The 24,910-nt window shown below is 40.1% G+C and overlaps 1 protein-coding gene across 6 annotated transcripts in view; it reads left to right on the forward strand.

Moving 5' to 3' along the window:
* FBXO38 (F-box protein 38) overlaps positions 1-24,910 on the forward strand; it is a 44,483-nt gene that overhangs the window by 16,860 nt on the left and 2,713 nt on the right. For 3 of the 6 annotated variants that reach the window (XM_012727979.1, XM_012727980.1, XM_012727981.1), the window contains 13 exons: positions 236-373; positions 1,294-1,387; positions 2,539-2,669; positions 5,680-5,850; positions 7,463-7,605; positions 8,409-8,619; positions 13,240-13,359; positions 14,866-15,045; positions 16,531-17,265; positions 21,863-21,963; positions 22,156-22,258; positions 23,454-23,620; positions 24,711-24,856. In XM_012727979.1, coding sequence (XP_012583433.1) covers positions 236-373; positions 1,294-1,387; positions 2,539-2,669; positions 5,680-5,850; positions 7,463-7,605; positions 8,409-8,619; positions 13,240-13,359; positions 14,866-15,045; positions 16,531-17,265; positions 21,863-21,963; positions 22,156-22,258; positions 23,454-23,620; positions 24,711-24,856 — 2,440 coding nt within the window. The remainder of the gene's footprint in view (positions 1-235; positions 374-1,293; positions 1,388-2,538; positions 2,670-5,679; positions 5,851-7,462; positions 7,606-8,408; positions 8,620-13,239; positions 13,360-14,865; positions 15,046-16,530; positions 17,266-21,862; positions 21,964-22,155; positions 22,259-23,453; positions 23,621-24,710; positions 24,857-24,910) is intronic. The other 3 variants (XM_012727982.1, XM_004686863.1, XM_004686864.1) reach the window with 3 other exon arrangements.

Below are 24,910 nucleotides of genomic sequence, written 5' to 3' on the forward strand. Positions count from 1 at the left end.
AGTCCTAAATATCTCTCCAGTGTAACTGAAAAAACATTTTCTGCTAACTGTGTGAGTAACATGATAACTAATGCTTTTATTTGCAATAAAAAGTATAAATTGCAGAGAGCCAACAACTTGGCTGTCCTCTTCAGATACAGAATTTCAAAGTTAGTCATTTCTGTTACTGATTTGAAAATTTATCTTCAAGTCCATTTATTTTGTTCCACTGAAGGTTTTTTTGTTTTGTTCCTAGGACCTACAAATTCCTTGAAATATGTCCCTTTAGTAACAGGGTTAGCCTCTGCCCGAAATTTGGAACATTTGGAAATGGTTCGAGTTCCTTTCCTAGGAGGTCTTATCCAACATGTAGTTGAAGACAGTTGGAGATCAGGTATTTGTTTTTCTTTAGTTACTCAATATTTTAAAAATTACTTTTGAAACTTCATTGAGCTTTTAGTTTCTCTGAGTATTTCTAGAAGAAAGTGCTTGTTAAAATTGCACTTTCTGTCCTGTATTTGATAGAGATGAATGATCATGAGCATAGGCAAATACAAATTATTGTTAATACTGCTAAAATATGAGTAAGCACTACATTTTCAGGCATTTTTTCAGTTAATCAAATCTGGGGTAAATCCACTACATGTGCTCTGTCAAAGGGTTGGAGCACGCTCCCTCAAGAAACAGCATTATTTTTATTCATAGCAGCACTGTTCATGATAGACCCCTACTCCGCCCCTCATAGTGGGTATCAGCAGTAGAGTGGGGTTAAATGTGGCCTGTTATGTAGTAGACTAGAACACAAAAGTCCCAGTGAGCAGGCTACAGTTTGCAGTAGTGGATGTAGCCATGAAAGCACAACACTGGCCTGTGCTTATAACAGTTTAAAACAAATCGACCTTCTGAAAATTCATTCAGCTACATGCATTGATAGTCGTGTACTTCTTTGGTACCTATACCTAATAACAAATTTGAAAAATCTGAAAAATTCAATTCAAGGTAAACTAGTGCTGGTCTTACTCTATAGGACATGTCAGGAGTTCAAACTTTGGCTAGAAGTCACGATCTCTTGAGCTTCTGGCTCAAGAATATCTTTTTCTTAAAAGTCTAAATCATTTGGAGTGATTTTCAGATGCCATCAGAATGTCTTCAGAATCTCCTTTTAGGAATTCACTATTATAATTCACCTTGAGATACCAATTTGAATGGATAAACTTAAAATTTTAAATGACTCAGGGTTTTACTAAGTGCTTTACTGAAAGTGCTGTGGTCAAAGCATGATTGTTGTTTTTATTCCTTTTGTCCCCTAACTAGGTGGTTTTAGAAATTTGCACACTATTGTTTTGGGAGCCTGCAAAAATGCTCTTGAAGTAGATCTCGGTTACCTCATCATCACAGCTGCCCGTAGGTGTGTTTCCTTTTCAATGTGTCTTTTGTCTTGGAATATATATACTATTTTCAGTTTTTCAAAATTGGGGTTAATGTGTGTTTGAAATTTCATCATACCCTCTTCAGATTTAAAATGCTGAAGAATTGTTTAAATAGCAAATGCATCTCACATAATGGCAGTGTTTTGTTATAACTGAAGCCCAGTTGAACTGCATTGCAAACCCACTGAGCTCTGAAAGGGCTGGCCTCATCAGAAAAGGCAACTATCTGGAAGTGCCTGAGAGTGCAGGGAAGGTGAACATGGAAGTCTGATGTCTGCAGCCCTCCAATCTTGTGAGAATATTTACTCTGTAGAAAGTGTTTCAACCCAGCTTTCCAGAGACCCAACATTGTAACAGTTAAATATTTTTTCACATTTACTATTTCCTATATATCAATATATATACAATTGGATATATTATTTTCTATATAAAAGTCTGTGCTTATTTTTATATCTATTATATTTTATTTAAAAGGAATTAACCATTTTTTCATTGTGATCAAAATATGAAGAACAAATAAAACAAAATTTGTGAGTTGAAATAAGTAGAGGTTTTTACCTACTATAAAACATGTAGTCTAATAGGACAGTAAGAACTAGCATAAATGAAACGTTAAATGCCAACACCGACTACAGATTGTCAACCTTGACTTAGTTGGATTTAAGAAGGCACTGGAAAGGATATAAAATTCTTACTGTATTGTTCATTGTTAAATGTAACTTGGGCATACTGTGCAAGCTGTGCTCATATTTAGTAAAATACTCCTTTAAAGGAAGCAGCTCTTACATTTTTTAATGGAGGGGGGAAAATTTGTTCGCATCTCACACTTTAGGAAAATAAATTGCAAGAGCTTTATTAAGGAGAAACCTTGATTCTGATGCTTCTGATTTTTTCTTTTTTTAAATTAAGCTATTTATTAAACTTATTTATTTAAACTCCTTTTTACAACTTTCTTTCCCCCTACCCCCTTCACCACCACCAGCCCCTTGCCCATTGATTTTTGAAAGTGGCTTATGTTATTGAATTGTCTACTATGTGAATGTCTAGTGTTTGTTTTTAGCCTCTGATTTGTGTTACTGCACGGTGATGACGGCTTTCATTTCACCTGCTGTGTACCTCTTTTTCACAGGTTGCATGAAGTTCGGATCCAGCCTTCCCTAACCAAAGATGGCGTCTTTTCTGCCCTCAAGATGGCAGAGCTGGAGTTTCCCCAGTTTGAGACCCTTCATCTAGGATATGTAGATGAGTTTTTGCTGCAGAGTAAGACTTACCCCATTTTATTTCTTAAAATTTTATAAGGAACTAACTTATTTGGCAAGTTGAGACCTGATTTGGGGTATGCTTTATTTTTCCAAATATATGACAACTTAAAATCTTCGGTGCTTTCACTTCTTGAGAAATGGAACTTTTTAAACTTGAAGTGTCAGTGATTTTTTTTTTCTGTATTGCCTCTGACTATAGCATATTATAGAAAGATAATAATTTACAGTATACCAAGAGAAGATCCTTAGCTACATTTGATAATTGTCTTCACTGTACTGCCCAAGTTTCTTTCCCATTCTTCATTTTTTTCACAGAATTCCATCCTTGATTCCATTTGTTGAGTTTGATCTGCCATACTTGAAGCTTTTGATGGTCCTCTCAGATGAGGTTCCATTCCCTGCCCATGTTCTTCATTTCCATAATAAGCCCGCTCTGGATTTTCCAGATAGTGTGAGCACATAATGGTCAGTATTCATTTAATGGTGATTGCTGTTGGCAGGCTTATTCACAGCATTTTCTAAAATGTATTTGCAATTGGTGCCTCATTTCTTTGTGTTTTAATGCATGTCCATTCATTAGTTAAACTTTTACTCTACATGATATCAGTCAGACATGCAAGAAAAAGTCCACCACCAGCATGTTTTTTATTTTTGCAAGAATTAACTTCTCCGTGGTGTAATTTGCAGCAATTATTTTTTAAATTCTTTTTACCATTTGGCATATTTTCTTTGGTTCTAATTTGCATCATAGAACATCAGGCTTCTTCTTTTGGTCAGAATAGTCAGTGTCAGAGAACGTGGCTCTGGCCCTATTTAATTTTCTGGTATGTCACAATATTAGTAACCTTTTTTTGCCCCCACTTATCTTGGCAATTCTCATTTAATACAGGTGAGAGACTGAAAAGTCAAATCATTATTTTCGAGCCAAATTCACACAGCCCAATAATTCTTGTAATCTTTATAGCTTTGAAAAAGAACAGCTTTTCACCAAGTTAGTTTTAAAATGCTAAACTGATCTAATAATTTAATTAAAAATTAATGTATCTGATACTAAGGTTTTTTGGTTTGGAATGAGGTTGCTAACATTTGCCATATTTCTACTGAATCTGTGTAGTAACTTAAAATGGTTATTTCAGTGATTGGTATTCTTTTTCTGATCTTGTTTTTTGTTCTTCCCAAATGTTCAAACCTGACACATTTTGCATCCTAAGTTAGGGTGGTGTCATTTAGGAACCATGAAAGATGGTCTTTGAGACATTCTTTCTTTACAGTTTATTATTTCCTTTAAAGTATTTCTGTCCCCTCAACAAACATTTTCAGTAGAAAAACTCTTTACCCTTTTGGTGACCAGCATCTTTTACTTTTTTTTAAACATAACTTTTTTCATCGTTTCTGTCATGTCTAGTAATCTCTTAGCTTTGATCTTTATGAGCTGTTCTTCATATTGCAGTCCATCCATTTCTTCCATATAGGTACTCACTTGGGTATTGTTCCTTCAAAGGCTTCCTGGGTTTTCTGCTTCAGAATAGGGTGCCCGCTGACTAGAGATAAGCTATTACTTGTTCTGAGGATTTAAACCACTCAAGAAAAAAGTGGATTGGTCTTCATTTAACAAAGGAAAAATACGGACTTTATTACAGTTTCTAAGAATTAGAAAGCATCCAGTAAGTGGTTGCTTTTACTTCTAGTGGACGGACTGAGAGAAAGAAACCACAATGACTTCTAAATAATAACATCAGTCACATTGAGGAGTGTGACCATCAGATTCTTAAGGACAGGATAAGGGGATGGCCTGAAAGGAATGAATGTGAGACCTGGGTTTGTCGTATTAGAAGTAGCTTTTATGCAAATAGCACCCAGGGAACAGAGTCTTACCAAGATTTACTCTTTATTAAAGGTGAAGGCCAGTTTTGAGACCCAGGCAGAAAAAAGAACTTTTCTAGGAGGTAAAAGAAAATCACCTGTAAAAGGTGGAAAATCACTTGTAAAGGGTAGGTGAATGTGAAATCTGGAATACCAGTAATTAATGAAAACAGGGACTATAGGAGCGAGACCAGGAACCATATGAAGACATTGGAGTAGATGGATTGTCTTAAACATGTTTTGAGTTGGAGTTAAGTCCTGGTGCAGGACAGCTTCGCCAGAGCATGGGTCATTTGTTTTTTTTTTTTTTTTTTTTGTGCCACTTGATTGTAAGATCTGTGGGAGACATCTGTTGACTTCCTACATCCTCAGCACCTTGGGCAGTGAAATAAAGCTCTAAACTAAGTAGATATAATCCCTCTTTTCCTTCAAGCTGCTCATAAATAGATATCCTGGGGAGTGAGAGTCAAGGGCAAGTGAAGGAGAGAAATGATAGGATACAGGAGTGAGATGTAATTTACCATGATATAATCTGGAAGCAGAATTCTCTTCACTTTCCACCCTGACTCCCTCCCCCTCACCCCTCCCCAAGTCGTGTGGCAATATTAAGTTCTGAAGCCCCAAGGCAGAGAGAGTTGTGTTTGAGTTATAAGCTTGCTTTTGCGGATAGGTGATATTTACTAACAGTGTCATAGTAGTTGTTAAAAATGAATCTAAACTCCCAGCATTTACCCTCCCTTCACTACATAAGGCCTCATCAGACTACCTTTGTCTGTAAGAGAGTTGCAACTTTAAGATGTTATTGTCCCTTTTGAAAATAAAACTAAATACTAAAACTTCACCTGAAAAAGTATCTCATTTGTGCTGTAAGAAATGTCACTTTCTTTTTTCCTTTTCTAAGCAATTGACGTTTTTTCCTTACTAGCTGTTCTTGAATTGTAATGTAGTCTTACTTTGCAAAAGAAGTAAAACATACATACTAAGTACCTAACCTAAAGTGTACCCCAACCGGAACCTGAAGATGGACAGGTAACAGAGTAATCATAGAGCATGACATACTAGTTGTTAAGATAATGAATTGGCAATACTCTTTGACACTTGAGAATCTTCAATTTTTTTTTTTTTTTAATTGATTTTCTTTCTAGGCAGAATGGCAAATGCTGATCTAGTGAAGTATGGTTTGGCTGATGTGGTAGAAAATCCTGGTATCATCACAGATATAGGAATGAAGGCGGTCAATGAAGTTTTTTCCTGTATTAAATATCTGGCAATTTATAATTGTCCTCATCTACATAACCCGTACAATTGGATCTCAGGTACTGTACGTTTTAAATATACCGTATTTTGCTGATACTGAAATTATACATCTTTGTTTTCAGTGTATGTGATTGCATGCCTAAGGCCAATGGATATTTTATATGGATTGTTCCTCCACATTCTGGGAACCTTTGATAACAATGGAATTATATTCAGTGCCTCTTTGAACTCCTGAAATTCCCTGCCTGTAACTGAGCACTGTCCAAGTTAGGGTTCAAGCACCCTGATCCTTACACTTATTTGACATTTTGACTCATTTGACATGACAGAATATTAAGAATTGTTACCAGAGGAATCTATAGCTGCTTTCTCTGAATTACCTTCAAACAGCACTGAAAGATAACGTGGATATGCTTTTAATCTTTAATTGGGTGATACATTAAGCATTAACTTGAGGTGCAATTTTCCAAGGACTTAAAACCCTAGGGTACTTCAGACCCCCTCCTCACCTGACCTCCTGCATAAAGAAGTGTGAATTTTTGCCCCTGATGTTTTTCCTTATGGGGTAGAGTTCATTTGCTTCCCTGAGTAATAACTATTTGTTGCTTTAAATACTCTTCTTAAATACCTAAATCCCAAACCTTCAAATCAATTCAGAACCTGAGAATTTTCATTGTGATACCCACATCCTCTTTAGCGCAAACCAAATGCCCTCACTGCTGTTGGAGGTGTCTCGCATGCAGATGCTACTGCCCCACATGAAGCCCAGCTCTGCTGTGTAGGGCTCGGGGGTCTCTGCTGAGGTCAGTGACTGAGAATGGCCATATCTCACCTGCTGGAAGTGGAATTCTATCCCTGGCACGGAAGCACTAAGAAGTTATTGTGGACTATGAACTTTAGGTTGTAACAGGCAGAGAGCACTTTTTAAAAAAATAACATTTATTGGGTTTCTGGTTTGTTTGTTTTCTTAAATACAGAAGAGTTTAAAGAAGAAAACAAAACAAAAAAAGGCCTATAATCCCATCACTCAGAACTCCTGTTAACACTTAAAAAGTAAAAGTAATACATGCACTTGATAAACAATACCAAACAGTACTGAAAGGTACAAATGAAAAGTCTCCTCTTCTCAAAGGTAACCACCATCACTGGTTTCTTGTATATTCTTCTGAACAAAGTCTTCTGTGTGTAATACAGCCTCTACTTGTATAGCATTTAAAAATAATTCATGTATACAAAAGGATCTCACTAAGTGAAGAAATGTGCTTTAGTTTTTTACCTTTTCCTTTTTTTTTTCCACTGAGTGTATTTTGGAGAGTTGTCAGACGTGAACTTTCTTCTTTGTTCTCTTAATAGCCCCGTAACATTCTATTAACTGAATGTTCTCAAATTACTTAACTACTGTCCTATTGCTGAATAGGCATGCAGGTTGAGTGGCTCACATTTAAATAAAGGTTGTCTTAGTTTTAAATTAATGATTCCCTAAGGCACATAATTCTCACAGTGAAATTAGGTAAGGAACCGTCATAGTGGAGTCATTACATTTTAAAGATCATGAGAAATATTCATTTTAAGAAAATGGATGTGAGAGAGCATCTGTGATCTGTAGCAAAATTCAGCAGTCATGGGGAAAATGTTACTCATTTCTCTCTGACCATGTCATTTCTTCAACAGACCACTCAAGGTGGACTCGCTTAGTTGATATCAACTTGGTACGTTGCCATGCTTTGAAGCTGGACTCCTTCGGCCAGTTTATTGAATTGTTACCAAGTTTGGAATTTATTTCCCTGGACCAGATGTTTCGTGAACCACCCAAAGTAAGTTACATTTGATAGAGCTTTTGTTTATTTTTTTTCTTTTTTATAATATGCCTTCAGTCTTATTGAGGAGCTTAGTACTACCAGCTTCAGTGAATGCATTAAGGTGATAGTGACACATGCCTTCTTGTTCTTTGGCCTGAGCGTTAAGTTGTTGCCAGCGAAGGAAAGGAAAATAAGTGGGAAGATTTCTTCCTCTGTTCTGTAAACTAAAGGTAAGATGAAAGCAAAGCTGGAATTTTGAGCTAAAGTAAATTATTATTCAGAGGAATTGGTTGTGAAAATAAATCTCTAATCAGGGACCCAAAATTTAAATTAGGATTAGGAATTTATTGTGGACATGTATTTACTTTGTTGCTCTCTTTTCTGTTCAGTTATATAACTTCAGAAATTGAGGTTGAGAGTGCTACTTAAAAACTGTCCAAGGAATAGAATCTTGTACTCTCCTCATCATAAACAAGTAATGCTTCACCTAATTATGTTCTCTCTGAGCAGTTTTTAAGAGTTACACTCCTGTCGTTGATGGCAGTGCCGGGTAGTGGGGAAAGCTCAGGACTGGAGGTCAGAATATGGGGTTTCCAGTCTTAGTGGTACCATTGACTGGCTGTGCTGTATCATGAGCTTTAAATGAGGTCCTTTATGCATATGACATGAAATATTTCATAAGTACAGTGCTATTTGAGTGATCTTATTACTAGCTTAATAGAGATGATCAGCTTACTAGAGAAGAAATGAAGGCCTGGCAGAAATGAAGTGCTCCCTAGCAATCCAAGGTAATGGGTATATGTTTGCTCTCACCTTAGGGTTGTGCTCGAGTGGGTCTGAGTGCCGGCACAGGGATTGGGGTTTCCTCAGCCCTCGTCAGCAACCAGAACTCCAACAATGACAATGATAACAATGCCCAGAACAATGCCAACATCCACGACAACAACCACCAGCACCCAGATGACTCAGATGAGGAAAATGACTTCCGGCCAGACCTCCAGCCAGGAGAGCAGCAGTTTGCAGCCGACGGTAACCCAGATCTTTTGTGAGCTCCAGATAGAAATGATTTTTACTTTGCCCATGTTTTGCTGACTTTATCCTGTTCCCTTCTTCCTCTATCTCAGCTTGCCTCTTTCTACATTGAGGAACCTAGTTGAAGAGACACATGAGGGGAAAGCTGCATTCTGCCTAACTGCTTGCTGAAAACTAGCTTTGGGATGCCTCTTTTCTCTAGACTCTGTCAGGGTACTTAGGGGCTGGGAAGGGCTCATCCGTGCCACGGGATTACAACACAAGTGAGCCTTAGTGGCCTGCTTACCTGAACTTTGCATTCAGAATTTAGGCAAAGTATCTCTTAACATCTCTCTGTCCATGCACACTCTCTGTTCTCTACAAAAGTTTCCATTTTGGCAGCGTCACCAGTGACTTTTTTATTTTCCCAGATTACTGTATACTTGGCCAAAATTATGTAGCTTGATAAGGATATTATCTAATATTTGTACTTTCAAAAGCCTTACTCAAAATGCTTGATTTTTAGGTTGGTGGTCTTAACCTGAAAATAATGTTATTACCTGAATTTTGCAGTTCTCTAAAAAAGAGGAATAGATGTTCATATCTTGTAACAATTCACATTTGCCTAGCATAAAAGCACCATGTCAAAAATCATACCTAATGTAATTATTCTTGTAGTAATTATAACCACTAAATCTAGTTTTACCTGTAAGTCACTTAAATGATCTTTTTACTTTTTTAAACATAAATCCCAGGGTGCAATGGGTTAAAGCACAGCACTGCAAGTGAGCTGCAGCCTCTTCAGTGCATGTTCGATCCCCAGCCACTGATGTGACCCACATGGCACGGCAGACCTCTCCTGACCCACCCGCTGCTCCCCTCAGCATGTACTTCATTGATCTGCCTGTTTGTTCTCATTCTGTCTCTGGTGAATCCTCTCACCGCCCCGGCACCCCAGTTCTGTATGCATAAATAACTAAATCTTACCCCAAAAAGTTACTTAAAAAAATAAAAAAACCTAAATCCCAGTTTCTTACACTTTTAAAAATGACATGCTGTATCCTTCCTCTCCCTCCCCCATTCACTTAAATTAACCTCTAAGTGAAATGTTCTGCAGCTTTTTGGTGGTGATGCCAACACCTGAGTGCATCAGAATCACCTGGCAGCTTGGTGTAGGCCACAGGTAGCTAGGCTCCCTGAGAGGTTCTGTTAGTAACCAAGTGATGCTAATGCTAGACGCTGGTCTAGTAGCAAATGTGGAGCCCTATTTATGGAAAATCTTAATTTTGAATCCTAAGGACGAACTGTCTAATCAGGTTGTACACAAAAGAGAACAGTTAATGTATCTGTAAAAATTGCTCAAGTTCATTAAAATTTATGATTCTATTTTGTGACATGTTTTCAGAAACAAAAAACATACTTGGTAAACATTGGTATTTGGTTAAAAGATAGCTTGTATAATTTGTTAAGTTACAACCATTCTTAAAAAGATGTGATAAAATACTTAGAAAAAAGAAAGTCAGAATTGGGCAACTACTTGCATCTCTCCCACCCAGAGATACCACCATCTTATTTAACTACCAGCGGGGTCACTTGACACGTTCCTTTTCTTTGCCACCACCTACCTGCTTTCCACAGTCCAGAACCCTTTAGCAAGTCTTATTGACTGTCTCTAAAAGATTTCTCCACCTCTACTTGTCTTACCTAGATGGTTTAATAATAGTTTTCAAACTGGTCTCCCTACTTTCTCTCTTGCTCTGTTCATTAGTACTGAGATAACTTGGGCTCTCTTTAAAAATGTAAACCAGATAATGTTGTTTCCAACCCTTCCCAGTACTGTCCCAATGCCTTAGAAAAAAAATCCAGTTTTTGGCAGCACAACAGGTTAGGATGCAGCACTGCAAGCTGGCTGCAGCCGCTTCAGTGCGAATTCGATCCCCTGCCCGGAGGTGATCCACATGGCACAGCAGACTTCTAACCCGCCTGCTGCTCCCTTCAGCAGTGTACTTCGTCGATCTGCATGTTCTGCTCCCCACTCTGTCTCTGGTGAAGCTTCTCACTGCTCTGCACCTCTGGCTTGCACCCCAATTCTGCAAGAATAAATAAATAAATCTTACAGAAAGAGAAAAGAAGAAAATCCAGTTTCTTGACTTGGGTGGTAAAGTGCTGCATGATATATAGCCTGTCCCCACCCAGCGCTTCCCCTCACTCACTCTCCACGCTTAGCCCTGCCAGGCTGCCACTAGCTTCGCACTGGCTCTAGCCTCTCGGAAGGTCCCCTCTCCATCTTTGCGTGACTGGCTTCTTCTTGATATTGAGGTCTTAATGTAAATGTTCATCTCAGAGACATCCTCCTGTACCACTTTATCTTTACTAGTCACAAGTTTTACTGTCATTTAGTTTAGTTACCTTAGATATTACTATCTTATGTTTTTATTCATTGTTTATTTAAAAATGATCTTACCGCCTCCGATTGGTGTAAGCGGCAGGAAGTGGGATCTTGAATGTTAACCACTATTCTTAGCACCTAGGAACAGAAACACATTAGAGTAAGTGCTGTATAGATTTAACAGAACCTAGTGCTGAGTAGATTTAACAGAAAGAAGTTCAGTTTACAACTTTGGTTATTTTAAATACTTCTGCTGGCTATTCTGGCAACTTAAAAAGCTTTTGTTCAGCTCATCACACAGACAGATGGATGAATTTATGTTCTTTGGATCCCCTTTGCTTACAGAAGAAAATGTTCTAAGCTTTCTAGCAATGCTTTCTAAACTTTTCACACTCTGGGCCCAGGTTACTTTTGCTTTTGCTTTGTTTTCTTTTATCCCATTTCAATTCAAATACCTGTTCTGTTATTTCACACTGGCTAACTGGTAGTCCTCTGGAAAATCTTACATGCTTCTTTATGGGGAAGTATTTGAATTGTTACCTCGTCCCTGGGAAACCGTCCTGCCCAACAGAATTAGTGACTTCTTTTTCATCTATGTTCTGCATGTACTTTTCAGCTGTTTTAGCACTTAGCAAGTATAGTCTCACCTTATTCTCTGTCCCTAACGTCTACTGGATTTTATGCCTCCTTTGAGAGCAGAGGCTATAAATTTCCCATCTACTCCTAGTTCCTGTACTGTAGGATACCCTGGAAACAAACTTCAGTTCAAAGTCTAGCAAATCACTAACACTGCAAAGCCTCAGTATCCTGCGGAAATGATGTTCCTACTCCTGTAGGTTGCTTTAAGAAATAAGATAAGAAAATATTCAGCTTAAAGCCTGAAGAAGATGATGAACTCTTCAATTACTAGCTGCTATTCACAGTTGTCCATAAAGCTGAACGAAAGAAGAATGTTGATTGGTCTTTATTTTAGAAGGCTTCTAGACAAGGTCACACCTCAGTTTGGTGCTAAGTGAAATGTAGATACTGAGGGCTAGATCTGAGCGGAGCTGGGCAACTGTGGCGTAAGAGAGGAAGTGTTCTCTGTGCTCAGGAATGTTTACCCAAGCCCTGTTGTCTTTATGAAACCTCAAAACCTCAGCATGATAACTTCTTTCTGCCTTGCCCGTTAACTGTGTGGATTTGTCTTGTCTCCTTAGGTAGAGTCTTATTGCTTCCAGGACAGTCTTGTTTTTTCCATGGTTGGCTTATTTCCTCCAGTGATTGACTGCTTTAGTCCATAGCAGTAGTATGAAACACTCCGGGACATCGAGGAGGTGGTGGTAAACAGGGTGGAAACAGTCTCCGCTGCCCTCTGGGTTATAGCAGACTGTAAATGAGTACAGTATTGGTACTGCTTGGAGCCGAATTGAGGCCAGGCACACATGCTTCGGGTGTGGGGAGAGGGTACTTGACTGAGTGCCTTGAATACTACCTTGAGGGATTTGTATTTAATATTAGCGAAGCCAGGAATTACTTTATTTTGGGATCCTCTTAGAAAGTGATCATTTTTATCTTAAGACACAGTAACCTAAAACTTGTCAGTATGAAATTGTTCACAGGGCTTATTCTCTGGAATAATAACAAAAAATCATCATAGGTTCCCACTTACTAATATAAGAGTTGGATACCAATAAAGCATTTGAATGTAATCAGAAATTAAAAATACACTACTGGTATATTTGTTAATAATCTTTGTCATACAAGGCAAAAACCATACTGTAGCCACTGAAGAACAGGAACAGAAATGGACGGCTTGCTCTTGCCTAGCCAGTACTGGCTGCTGCTCTGGCTGCCAGGTACTGCCACACTCACTGCTGATGAGGGGTCATGGGCCTTCTGGTAGTTGTCTCTTACTAGCACTCAGCGGGTGGCAGAGAAGGAGAAAGAAAGCTGCCTGTTGGAGCCATCCCTGTGCCCTCTCCGAGTCAGCACAAGCTGCTGCTGCTCTGTGTGCCTTTCCCCGCTTTCACTTTCTGACGCTCAGCTTGTGCACCACATGAGCCTTCCCCTCCATGATTCCGCTTCTCCAGACTACTTGGGCATTTCTTCTGAAGTCTATGTAATGAAGCACAATGACATGCCATTTTCCCAGAGCAGGCCTAATGATCAAGGGGCTGTTCATTCTCCAGGGGTGCCAGTTTTCCTTGGCACTGTGGAATTTGAGACCTCTCCTTGTTTTACTGTGACTGTGTTTATTTTTGTTTAAGCATTGAATGAGATGGAAGACATGGTACAAGAGGATGGAGAGGTGGTGGCTGAGAGTGGACTTGAGACTCCAGCTCACAGTCAGGCGGTTATCCCTGTGGATGCTGACGAGGAACAAGCAGGTAATCCTGTGACTTCCCACAGTCGCGGTTCTGAGAACTAGGACCTGACTCTAATGAAAAGTGAAAAATAGAACGGTTATTTTTTGACATGCCATTTTACTGATGCATTACATGCTTTTACTGATGTCTGTATTAATGTCGTCCTTGGTACAGATGGATGTGTGCGCAGCAGGAAAGCCCTTAAATTGTTGACAGAAAAATAAATGACCTCATTAAATATTCTGCTGATCCTTCCCCTTCCTGTCTGTGAGAAGGGGAGAGGCTGGCATGGTCCAGTAAAAAATCAAGATCTAGCCTCCATTTTCTATTGGGTGACTTGCAGCAGGCAGCAAGCTTAAGATACCTTCCTTTTACAGATGGGAAAACTAATATTCTTTTACAAGCTTAATTTGCTGAAGACCACCCAAACAGAAATCAAGAGACAGAGTTGAAAAATTCGTTTTTTTGGTGTTTTTTTTTTTTTTTATTTCCACTTCTGGGCTCTCAGAATACTGTTGTCTTTGAATTGAAAATATCTTTAACTACCCTTGTTTTCGGTGTCTTACAGATACTACACTCACTGACAGAACAAATGTTTATTGAGTGCCTCCTTTGTGTCAGATGTTACACAGTGTGACAGGCGTGGTTCCCTGGAGCAAATATCAGTTCATTTAGTAAAGAGAATTGGGTTGTAGATCTGACAGCTTACAGGGTATATTGCCGAGGACACATTCAGTTTTGTTTTTTTTTTTCTTTGACTACAATTTATAACTCCAGAGGATGGTTTTTCTTCAGTTCTTAAGGTCTGAACTCCTTTGTTTACTTGGGCAGGAGGAGGTTGTGGGGCTGCACCATAGTTCTAAGTTGGGGTCGGGGTGTTCAGTCCTGCCAGGCTTCATGAAGACAGTTCCTGATGACCTTGCAGTGAGCGGCATGCTCCCCAGTAGTAGAGCTTCACATGCAGCTTGGGAAGTATGGAGGTGCTGAAGATGATCGCTTTGGACATGTCCCTCATGGGTGCGGCCTCCAGTGTTGTTTCAATGACAGATTTCTTAAGAACATTCTTGGACATGTAATAGGAGCAGTTTGTACAGCAGAGAGGTTATATGTGGCCATGGCTCTTTTGACACAACCATCAGTCCTTTACTTGGTCATCTGGGAAGCAAGGAGTGAGAGCTCTAGCCTGTTTTTTATAAGCTTATGACTGTTCTTTGATCATTAGTAGGATGATTTATGTGATTTTTTCCAATAGTGTCAGTCCTGAAAGGAGCTGCCATCTCATCTTTTAAATTTACCTTTAAAAATCAGTGCAATGGTGGCTCTCATATTATCCTACTTAAAGCCTTCATCATGCTTTAGACTGAAGTGCTGCCATAGTCCAAGTATATTCCATTAAAGAGATTGATCAGAGAGGTAGGTGATATAGAGCCAGAGGATCTTTGTGAGCCCAGATGCCTGGAAACAGAACTTTGAGTAAGAGCTTTTCTTGGGCAAAAATAACTGGTAGGCCTGTGCTTTTTGTTTTAGGACCCAGTGGTCTTCAGCGTGTAGTAAAACCAACCCCAATTACCGTTCATGATTCAGAGAGTGACGATGAGGAAGACAGTCTAGAGCTCCAAGAAGTCTGGATTCCTAAGAATGGTGCTCGGCGATACTCTGAGCGCGAAGAAAAAGCCGGAGAGTCAGTGCAGTCCAGGGAGCTGTCAGGTGAGAGATTGCATCTTCCTCTGACCTGTAGTGAGAGGCATCTTGAGGACTGACACACTTGGCCTTCCTGTAATGTAACCCCACCACGGCCTGTGGTGCGGCTGCACATTCCTTATGAAGGATGACAGGAGGCAGGGAGGGCTCTGGGCCAAGTGAGAAGAGGTGCGGGTGGTGTTCTTGAGGGCAAGTGTAGTGCAAGAAAAGACTGGAATCAGGGCTCGGGGAAAAGGGTGTGAGGACTGAGTCCTGCAGCGGAGGCTTTAGGAAGTGGTGGCAGCCAGGGTATTGGATTAGTGAGAGGCTGCACCCCGTGTGAAGGATGACCATGAGTCGTCAGAGCAGAAAGACGGCAACCTGCCCCAGTTGCTAATCCTTCCAGGTGTGCTTAGTGAGGTCGCCGACCACTCTGGTGATTGAGGGAGTCCTGGACTATGTTCTTACCATCCCTTGCCTCCCTTTGAATCTAGTCAGTAAGCTTTCTGCCATTTGCCTCACCAAGGAGCTATAATTCTCTTAACTTTCAGGTTCATATTTCTTCCTTGTCTTCTCTTCCCTTCTGTTTCTCAGAACCAATTCTTACCACTTTCAGCCAAGGGTGAGGTTTTTAAATTGCCCACTTTTTCTTTGGTCCCCTACTCATTAATGTTTTACAATGTTCAGTGTACAGTTGGCATTGAACTTGAAATATATATTTACCTACACACACTTATGTGTACGGGAAGCTCAGTTCTCTACTGAATCATGTACTAACTGTTGATTACTCAATTCTTAAATTTTACTGCTTTTAAGAAATTCAGATATCTTTACACTAAGGTCAGAAGGGGGTTTCCTGGAAACTGGAATCTAGGGAAAGTAATGTGACCTACTATAACTAACCTAATGTTTTGTAGAAAATTCAATTTCTGAACTTAGAAACTAGATCTTCTGTCAGCTAGACAAAAACCTTATTTGTTTAAATATTTTTATATTCATTGAGCCTTACTGTGCCCCAGGTACTGTGTTAGGTACTGTGAGGGATGCAAGAATGAGTAAGTCATGATCTCTGGGTCTAGGCAACCTCTAGTTTAATTGAAGAGTCAGTTCAGGAACACAGAAAATGCAGTCACAGGACACCTATTTCAGTGGTTTGGGGGTGGGGTATGGAAGAGATTGAGCATGGGCCTGGGGTTGAAAACAGAGGGGCCAGGGTAGTAAGACGGGTAAGGAGTTGGACCAGAGGATAGACTATATAGAGAGAGGGTACAGAAATGGAAAATCAGTTTGGAATTGGTTCATAGAGAACTCTCAAGGCTGAGCTACGGTTTCTACCAGGTAGTCACGAACGAGCCAAAGAATTTTTGAGCAGCTGAGTGATGTGATCACCATTATACTTTAGGAAAATTAGTTTACATTGTTTCCTGTTCCAAATTTACTCTTGCCTTTTGTCCAGAATTTGTACTGAAATCTTTTCTTTTCCTCGGGCCATTCTTCTTTTTCTATAAGCAGTAAGTGGAAAAGGCAAGACTCCACTTCGAAAGAGGTACAACTCCCATCAGATGGGCCAGTCGAAGCAGTTTCCCCTCGAGGAAAGCAGCTGTGAGAAAGGCTGTCAGGTCACCAGTGAGCAGATCAAAGCCGATATGAAAGCAGCTAGGGATATTCCTGAAAAGAAAAAAAGCAAGGATGTTTATCCCAGCTGCAGCAGCACCGCCGCCAGCACAGTGAGAGACTCCAGCTCACACAGCACTGCTTCTCAAAGCCCCGACTTTGTAAGGACCGTGAACAGCGGCGGCTCTTCCGAGCCTAGCCCTACAGAAGTGGATGTGTCCAGGCAGTGTGTCTGCTCCCCCGGTGGGTCAGAGGACTCTGAGGCCATGGAGGAGGGAGATGCAGAGAGTTCTGTCTGCCCCAGATGCTGCTGTCACAGGCCCCAGGAATCCCAAAGGAGAACTAGCAGGTGTTCTGATGAGGAACGTCCTTCAACCAGCCGAGCCTCTGTTGTGAATGGCCCGGATGGTACGAGATCCGCCTTTTCCTTTAGGACTCTGCCACAAGGGGGGTCGGCAGGCCCAGCACATGATGAGAGGACTAATGGGAGTGGCTCTGGGGCTGCAGGTGAGGACAGGAGGGGGAGCTCCCAGCCTGAGAGGTGTGACGTGCAGTCTAATGAAGACTACCCTCGGAGGCCCCTAACACGGGCCAGGAGCAGACTCTCCCATGTACCGCTGGTATCTGAGTCAGGTATGACAATGCTCCCAGCTTAGCAACTGCAGCTTAGGACTCGAGGGGCGACAGCTTGTCCCATATGTTTACTCACCTACAGCCCGTGCGGCATGTGGAATTCTGTGTGGGGGTCTGCGGATCATATAGATCTTGAACTAGTTTCCAGCAGTGGTGGTGGGAAGGGGGCGGGGGCAGAGCAGTTTGTTGGAGATCCAACCTAGAAAAACTCAAGGAATTAAGCTAGTTAAGCTATAACAACTGTCTTTATTGACTCTAATAATTGGTTCTAATGTCTAAATCTCAAAAGATAAACTGCTCCCTTCCCATGCTTAGGAAAGTTCTAAACCTTAGGCAAAAGGTAAGAACCCGAGGTGGCTTGGGCTTGGGGGTAACATGCCATTTGGGTATAGCCTTAAACCTACCCCTGTGACACTTGGTCGTTTTTGTTTTTGTTTTTGTTTTTCTGAAGTCTAGTTTTGTTTCTTGTTAGGTTTGCCAGGAGATAAACAGGTAAGTAGTTTAGCTGAGACTTATGAAGGTATACTGAAGACGTAGTTATAATTTCATCTGTTACTAATATTTGTAAATATACTAAGGCATTGGGTTGGCGGGGGGTAAGCACATTTCTTAATCATAATTCTATGTATATTTCTGACCTTGTTTTAACGAGCTAGCTCTTGCCTTTAGTTAAAATCATTGAATAAAAATGTATTTTAATATTCTCCAAGTCTCCCTCGACTTGAACACCTTAAAATCATCCCCAGCCAGTGCTTTCCTGTACACTGAAGAGAGCTGACTGAATCATGTGGAGTTAAACTAACCCAAAGCTTTCGGAAGATGAATGTGAGAACTTAATTAGATGCTAATCCTGCTGATGCATCAACTCATTTAAATGAGTTTTTTTGAATCTTCCTTTCATGACACTTTGCAAGCACCTCTTCTGCCATATGATGAAAATCCTATTTGCAGCTTGAATTCTACTTCATGACACCTCCTTTAGTTTTACGTAGCACAAAATGACTGCTTTCGCCATGTAAGGTGTCCAGTTCCTCATTAAGGGCTTCAGTCACATTGTGCACCATCAGCACCATTCATCCAAATTTTTCATCATACCAAACAATTTAAAGACAAATTCTTTATTATGACTCTTCCATCACACAGTTTTTCTATTTGTAAAGTGAGACATTTCCCGGCAAGGTTTCGTTTACGTGATACTGTGACACCTGGTTCAGATGATTGCTCACATCTTGTCATTCTTGAGTTCACTTGTTTAGTTTGTATTTTAATCTGTAGGAACTAACATCATTTTTTTACTCCAGATTGTCACCGTGTTGTCTCAATACTATTTTGGACATCCATTCTTATGTCATTATTTTTGAAAGACTCTTTCATCATGTACCTTAGAGTATTCAGGTTAACCTGCTGAGCATTCTACTCTGTTCTGTCCTCTCTAGTTTTTTTTCCCTAAAATCGCTTTGTCTAGTTGTGTATTTATCACAGATTTATTGTTGTATTTTATAATTTTTCAATTTTGGATTTTGTTTGGAATTCTGTTACAATGATCAGCTAAAAAGATTCTTGTCATTTTCACGGCATCGAGCCTGCCTTATAGGATGTGGCTGTTCAGGCTTTTTACAATAACTCCTTCGGACTGATCATAGGGCACTTTCACTCCTTTTTTGCCCCATGTTTTGCTTGCTCTTTTCTGTCTTGTTTATTCACTAAGACTTTTTCTAGATTAAATGATTCCATAGATTTTAAAAAAGAAAAATCTCATTTTTATATAGTGCTTTTACATTTTTTAGATAAATTATATCTATTACCTTGTATGACTTTTTAAAAATCAATTTGAGAAGACTAATAGGTGTACCTGATGTGTGTATACTAGGTAAATTATTTCCTAATGTTTCTTAAACATCATACAAATGTCCATTTACTTCAAATGGCAGCTTCTCTGGGGAAATGTCAAAGTCCTGATTTTAATATTAACTACGTCTCTTTTTGGAAAGACCAACAGATTATTTGAGTAGCTCACAACTTGTTTAATTTTTAAACTTGCAAACTTAAATCTCTTAGCTATTTCGTTTTAAAAGTTTTAAGGGGGGAATATCTAAACTAATAAAGGAATTTAAGTTTGCAAGTTTAAAAATTAAACAAATACAGTTCTTTGTCACTTGAATTCCTGTTATAGGAATAAGTGCCTGTAAGTTTTCTTTTTATCCTTGTTGTATACCACTTCATAAAATAAATGTCACAGAAATTATTGAATTGTTAAGGATAACATACAGATTAGCGCGGTTTTCATAAATCCTCACCTCTTTTCCTGACACACTAGTGCCAAGACTAGATTGGCTTGCTAGTCTGTGCTTCTGTAATATCCTCCATACAAATGTTAGCCACACTGCTGTAATCTCGAGTTTCACTGTCTGTCTCTCCAATAGACCGGACACCACGAAGGCAGGGACATTATCTACTTGTTCGCCACTGTAGTCTCAGCTTCTAGCACTTGTCTTACCTGGTGTGACTCAGTGAATAATTGTGAACTTAATAAATGGTAGGAACCATCATGAGGTATGTTGATGCTGATGGTTATATTGAAATCGCTAATTGTCCCCAAAACAAGAGGGAAGCATAAGAAACATGATGATGCCTGTTTTCCTTTTAAATGGGAAGTCCTTGTTTTTCACATTCACTACATTATATAAAGGGTAACTTAATTTTATAACTTTCCTTAGAAAGTAAATCATAAATTTGGGCACTCTGATCAATTAAAGGGGAGGAAGGTGAGAATTTAAAATTGGATCATGAAAGGGGACTGCTAATAGAAGAGTCTTACTTGATCAAAGACTGTCGTGAAGGAATGGAAACAGACCTGTGTTGAGTTTTTTCATTTCTGTGGCGGGGAGGGGAACAGCACTTATCAGTTGTTACCAGATGTGTGAATTGACTGTCAACTGAAACATGTTGCCATTAGAAGATTCCTTGTCAGTGAAGATAGTTAAGTGTAGTTTGAAGTTCCCTTAAGATACTGTGCAATAAGTTAGTTGCCCAGGTTGATAGTTTTACTGTTTTTCCAGAACTCTCCAGGGTTTTTGTTGACAGGAGTCCTTGGAGGAAGTTTAATGGGTAGAACTTTGGGACAGCCTTTTGAGGCCTTAACCAGAGCAACTGTTTTCAATTGTTTTACTGTAGTAGGATTTCACCAAGATTCCAAATGGTAGAGAAACAGGTTCACAAGTGTCTAAAAGGTATTGTGTCTAGACTTCCAACCCCCAGACATGGGGGTTTGCAGTATTTACATCTTGTTTCCCTATCTTTCTTCAAATCTTCCCTGTTTGAAGTTGGTGATTCAACAGGTGGAATATTTGTTAATATAGTAGTAAATGAAGGATGGTGTGGTACAGTTGAATTCAGGAAGGTTAATTTTATTTCAGAATATGCTTGGCTACAGAAAGATGAAATATCAAAAATGAGCACAGTGACTTTTAGTGTTTGTTTTAGAATATGTCTGTACTTGCTAAGATTCAGACAAATTTAGAACTTGTTTAAACAAAATTAACATAGTATTTGCTTTTATAATAATTAAATTATAGTGCTCTAGAACAGTATCAATAAGTGTGTTAGGGCTTTTCTCACAAACCAGGGTTTGCCAGGTGAGAATGAGTATAGGTTTCCTGGCATACTAACTGGCACCAGGTTGCCCGGTTTGATTTCTACTTCCACTGCGTAGAAGTTGGCAAGCTCTTTTATTTTTCCATGTCTGAAAGAAGGAGAATAATTTCTCATAGGACTGTTATGAGGATTAAATTAATGAATACAAGCAAGACCATTAGAAAAGTGCCTGACACACAGTAAGCGCTCAGTAAATATTTGCTATTGTTACTCCATTTACTTTATCTGTGATGCATTCATTCATTCAGTAAATGTTGAGTGCCAATTCATTCAGTGAATGTTCATTTTAATTCATTGCTGACGTTGATGCAGACATAAATAACACAGTGTTGTTGCTTCAAGATTTTAGCTTAAACAGAGAAACAAGAAAGTATAGCCACATATAATGTTTGGGCACCCAGGTGATTTGTTAGAGCAAGTGACATTTGAGCTGGGCCTTTTAGGGATGGGTAGCCATTCAGAATGAAAATCAGAAAGGTGTTATGGGCAAACAAGCTGGAGAGATGTTGCTTCAGAGGCATTGGCAATGGGAGACAAGGCTTGGTGTGGGGTAAAATAAAATAGGGGTATTTAGAGTATAGCTCCAGATGTCAGCCACTGAGCTATGCTTACTACTTCAAGATCATTTCTAATTTGAAGCAAGTGGTGATTTTACACCAATAGAACTTAAGCATGGGTTGAGAGATTGTGTCAGATTAATTGTTGGAATAGCCCAGTGATAAAGAGAGATACTATGTTTATTTCAGACACGTTTGTGATAATAGAAGGTGATTTTGGCTTTGTGACCAGCAGTGGGAAAGAGCAGTCCAACCACATTCCATCGGGAACCCCATTGTAGATTTGAGAGTTGCCTTGATGGAGTTTAGAGTTAATGCAACTGATTGTGTTCTGTTAAAGGAAGGAAACAAGGCTCAATTTTAGCTTTTCCTCTTGCTCTTTCTAGAGGTTGCCAAAACAAAACCCCGTCATGCCATGAAGCGGAAGCGGACAGCCGATAAGTCCACCAGTACCAGCGATCCGGTCATTGAAGATGACCACGTGCAGGTGAAGAAAAATCCCTGGCTAGAGTTTCTAGATAATGCAGAGGAGCTAACATTTCCATCTTTATATAGTTTCTTTGCCCTATGAAATTGGTAACAGCTGCTTTTCACTTGTGCCAGTGAGAACACTTAAGCCTGAAGGGGAAAAAAAAGTACAGGAAGATACAATTACATCTTAACTTTTTTCTCCTTGTAGGTCCTTGTATTGAAGTCCAAAAATCTTGTTGGAGTCACTATGACCAACTGTGGAATCACAGACCTAGTGCTAAAAGACTGTCCCAAGATGATGTTTATCCATGGTATGTATTTTAGACCCATATTGCAAAAACACATTATGAATGCTCTTAAAGAGTAAGGGGCTGCACAAAATCTGTGTGTAAACGTTTTGTTAGTTAGTGGGGAGTGGTGACTGGGCTATAAATGTCTTAAGTGACACTCTGGAGTTTGTGAGATTTACTTGTAGAATTGACCACTATTTGCATTTTGTAGCTACCAGGGTACTGAAACACTTAAAAGTAGAAAGTAGGACCTCCCTGGTGGTGCAACGGTTAAAGTCTCAGTGCGTCAAGCTGTCACCAGCCACTATGGCCTGAATTTTATCCCTGGCCAGGGAGCTGACCCACGTGGCACAGCAGACCTCTCCTGCCTCTCCCGCTGCTCCCCTCAGTAGTGTATTTCAGTAGAGCAGCCTGTTCTGTTTCTGACTGCCTCTGGTGAATCATTTCACCCACCCTCATCTCTGGCCTATACTCCAGTTCTTATATGCATAAATAAATAAAATAAATCTTTACTAAATAAAGAATTAAGGACTAATAAATACTGTGATAATCACTTTTTAAATTCGTTTAGAGGGATCATCTGTTGGATTATTTCTAATCCTGTCCACAGTCATAGTTTTCAAATCTTCACTCCTTAGTATTGTGAGGTTTCATGTGCAGAGACTCATGTTTTTTGTTTTTTTTTTTAAAGATTTATTTATTTGTGCATACAGAACTGGGGTACAGGCCAGAGACTCAGGGGTGGCGAAAGACTTCACCAGAAACAGAGTGGGGAGCAGAACAGGCAGATCGACGAAGTACACTGCTGAGGGGAGCAGCGGGCGGGTCAGGAGAGGTCTGCCACGCCATGTGGTCACCTCCGGGGCAGGCGGGAATCGAACTTATGCGAAAGTGGTTTCAGCTTCTTAGTGCTGTGCTTTAACCCGCTGCGCCACCAGGGAGGGCCGAGACTCATGTTTTAAAGTAGTCTTTCCTTTAGTCTCCTCCCAATAGCAGTTGCTACCTGATCGGACAGTAGGTTAGCAGCACATGTGGACTTTTTATGTGTGAAGTAAAAGCACCTCAGCTTGAGTCCTGTCTCTGCAGTGCTGCACAAATTCTGTGTATAAATGTTTTATTTGTTTGTTTGTGGGGACTGGTGACTGGGCTGTGTCAAGTGCCACTCTGGAGTTTGTGTGATTTACCCGTAGAATTGACCACTGTTTTCAATTTGTAGCTACCAGATGCAGGGTACTGAAACACTTAAAAGTAGAAAATGCACCAATTGTAAATCGATTTGACTATGCACAGTGCAAGAAGCTGAATATGGACCAGGTACTAGATCAGATCCTCAGGATGCCTCCTGAGAGAAACCGCATCATCTACCTTCGCCCAATGCAGCAGGTGAGCACTGCTGCGCCTTCTGATGAGTTGCATTGTGATGGGTTTGTTTTTTTTTTTAGGTCTTGGCTTTTCTTCATTTGCTTAGCCAGGAATTCTCTCATCAGTGATTCTGTAGAGTCAAGAGTTCTTTTACATTAGTCTGTCTTGCCATTCCTCTTCCTTATTGCTTCTCTGCTAGATTTTTAGCAAGTTGTGTGTTAAAAGGAACAGGTAATTGGCAAGTTGTTCTACTTACTAAACTTGCTTTTGACTGTGAACACAGACTCCTGGTTTCACACTGCCTGATTAAAGTCTGGTTCACTGGCCTGAAGCTGATTACTTCACTTATCTGTAAAGTTAAAACAAAAACCTACAGCTATTATGGTGGCTAAATTAATATATGTGCAACACTAGAACAGTTGTGAATATCTTGTAAGCAAATATGTGATAGTTGTTATTACTGTCATCAGTGCTATAAGAGTTATTAGCTTTTTATATGAGACTTGGATGCTAAAAGTTTGAAGGAAATAATAAACGACTTTAGCAGTATGTGCTGCAAAAGGGTGGTTTCTGCGAACTATTTGCTGAGTGTCTATTACTTGCTGGGTTGAAAATTCCCAAACCCCTCCTCCTTTCCTCAAGAAGCTTGCCTTGTAAGAAGGAGGCAGAATGTCTGCCACTTAGACGCCAGAGTGGGGTTTTACAGGCAGGCGTTGCCATTGCGTGGGAAGAATGCAGTGGGAAACATACGGGGGAGAGGGGTGGTCTCCAGGGGAGAGCCGGGGTCCAGTGCTGCATGCAGGCAGGGCTTAACCCAATCAGGGATACCAAGAAGTGGATTCCTGCAGTGTTGCCTCTGTCCACTCTGTGGTATAATGGACATTTATGTAGTGAGGACATACAAATCTCTGAGCTTGCTCGGCAGAATTTGCTTAAACCTCACTCACAGCAAAGCAGGCTGTGTTCATAGTTGAGTGTGACTCTCTCATTTTCAAACCAGCCAAAGAAGTGAAAATGGAGGGTCCAAAGAAAGCTTGGTGAGCTTGAAGTGATAGATTTCCAAGATGCCCTCTTCCTTGGTCCGAAGCCCACTCTGTGGTCCCTTCCCTAGGTGGATACGCTAACGCTGGAGCAGAAGCTATTTAGCGGGCCCTACCCCTACCACATCTGCATCATCCATGAATTCAGTAACCCCCCCAATGTCCGGAACAAGGTGCGCATTCGCAGCTGGATGGACACTATAGCTAACATCAATCAGTAAGTAGTGTGGGTCCCTGGTACCTTCTCAGTCACTTCTGGGAGCCAGAGTGC

The sequence above is a fragment of the Condylura cristata genome, unplaced genomic scaffold, assembly GCF_000260355.1.
Source record: "Condylura cristata isolate star-nosed mole 26May11 unplaced genomic scaffold, ConCri1.0 scaffold00021, whole genome shotgun sequence".
In the NCBI taxonomy this organism is placed as follows: Eukaryota; Metazoa; Chordata; class Mammalia; order Eulipotyphla; family Talpidae; genus Condylura; species Condylura cristata.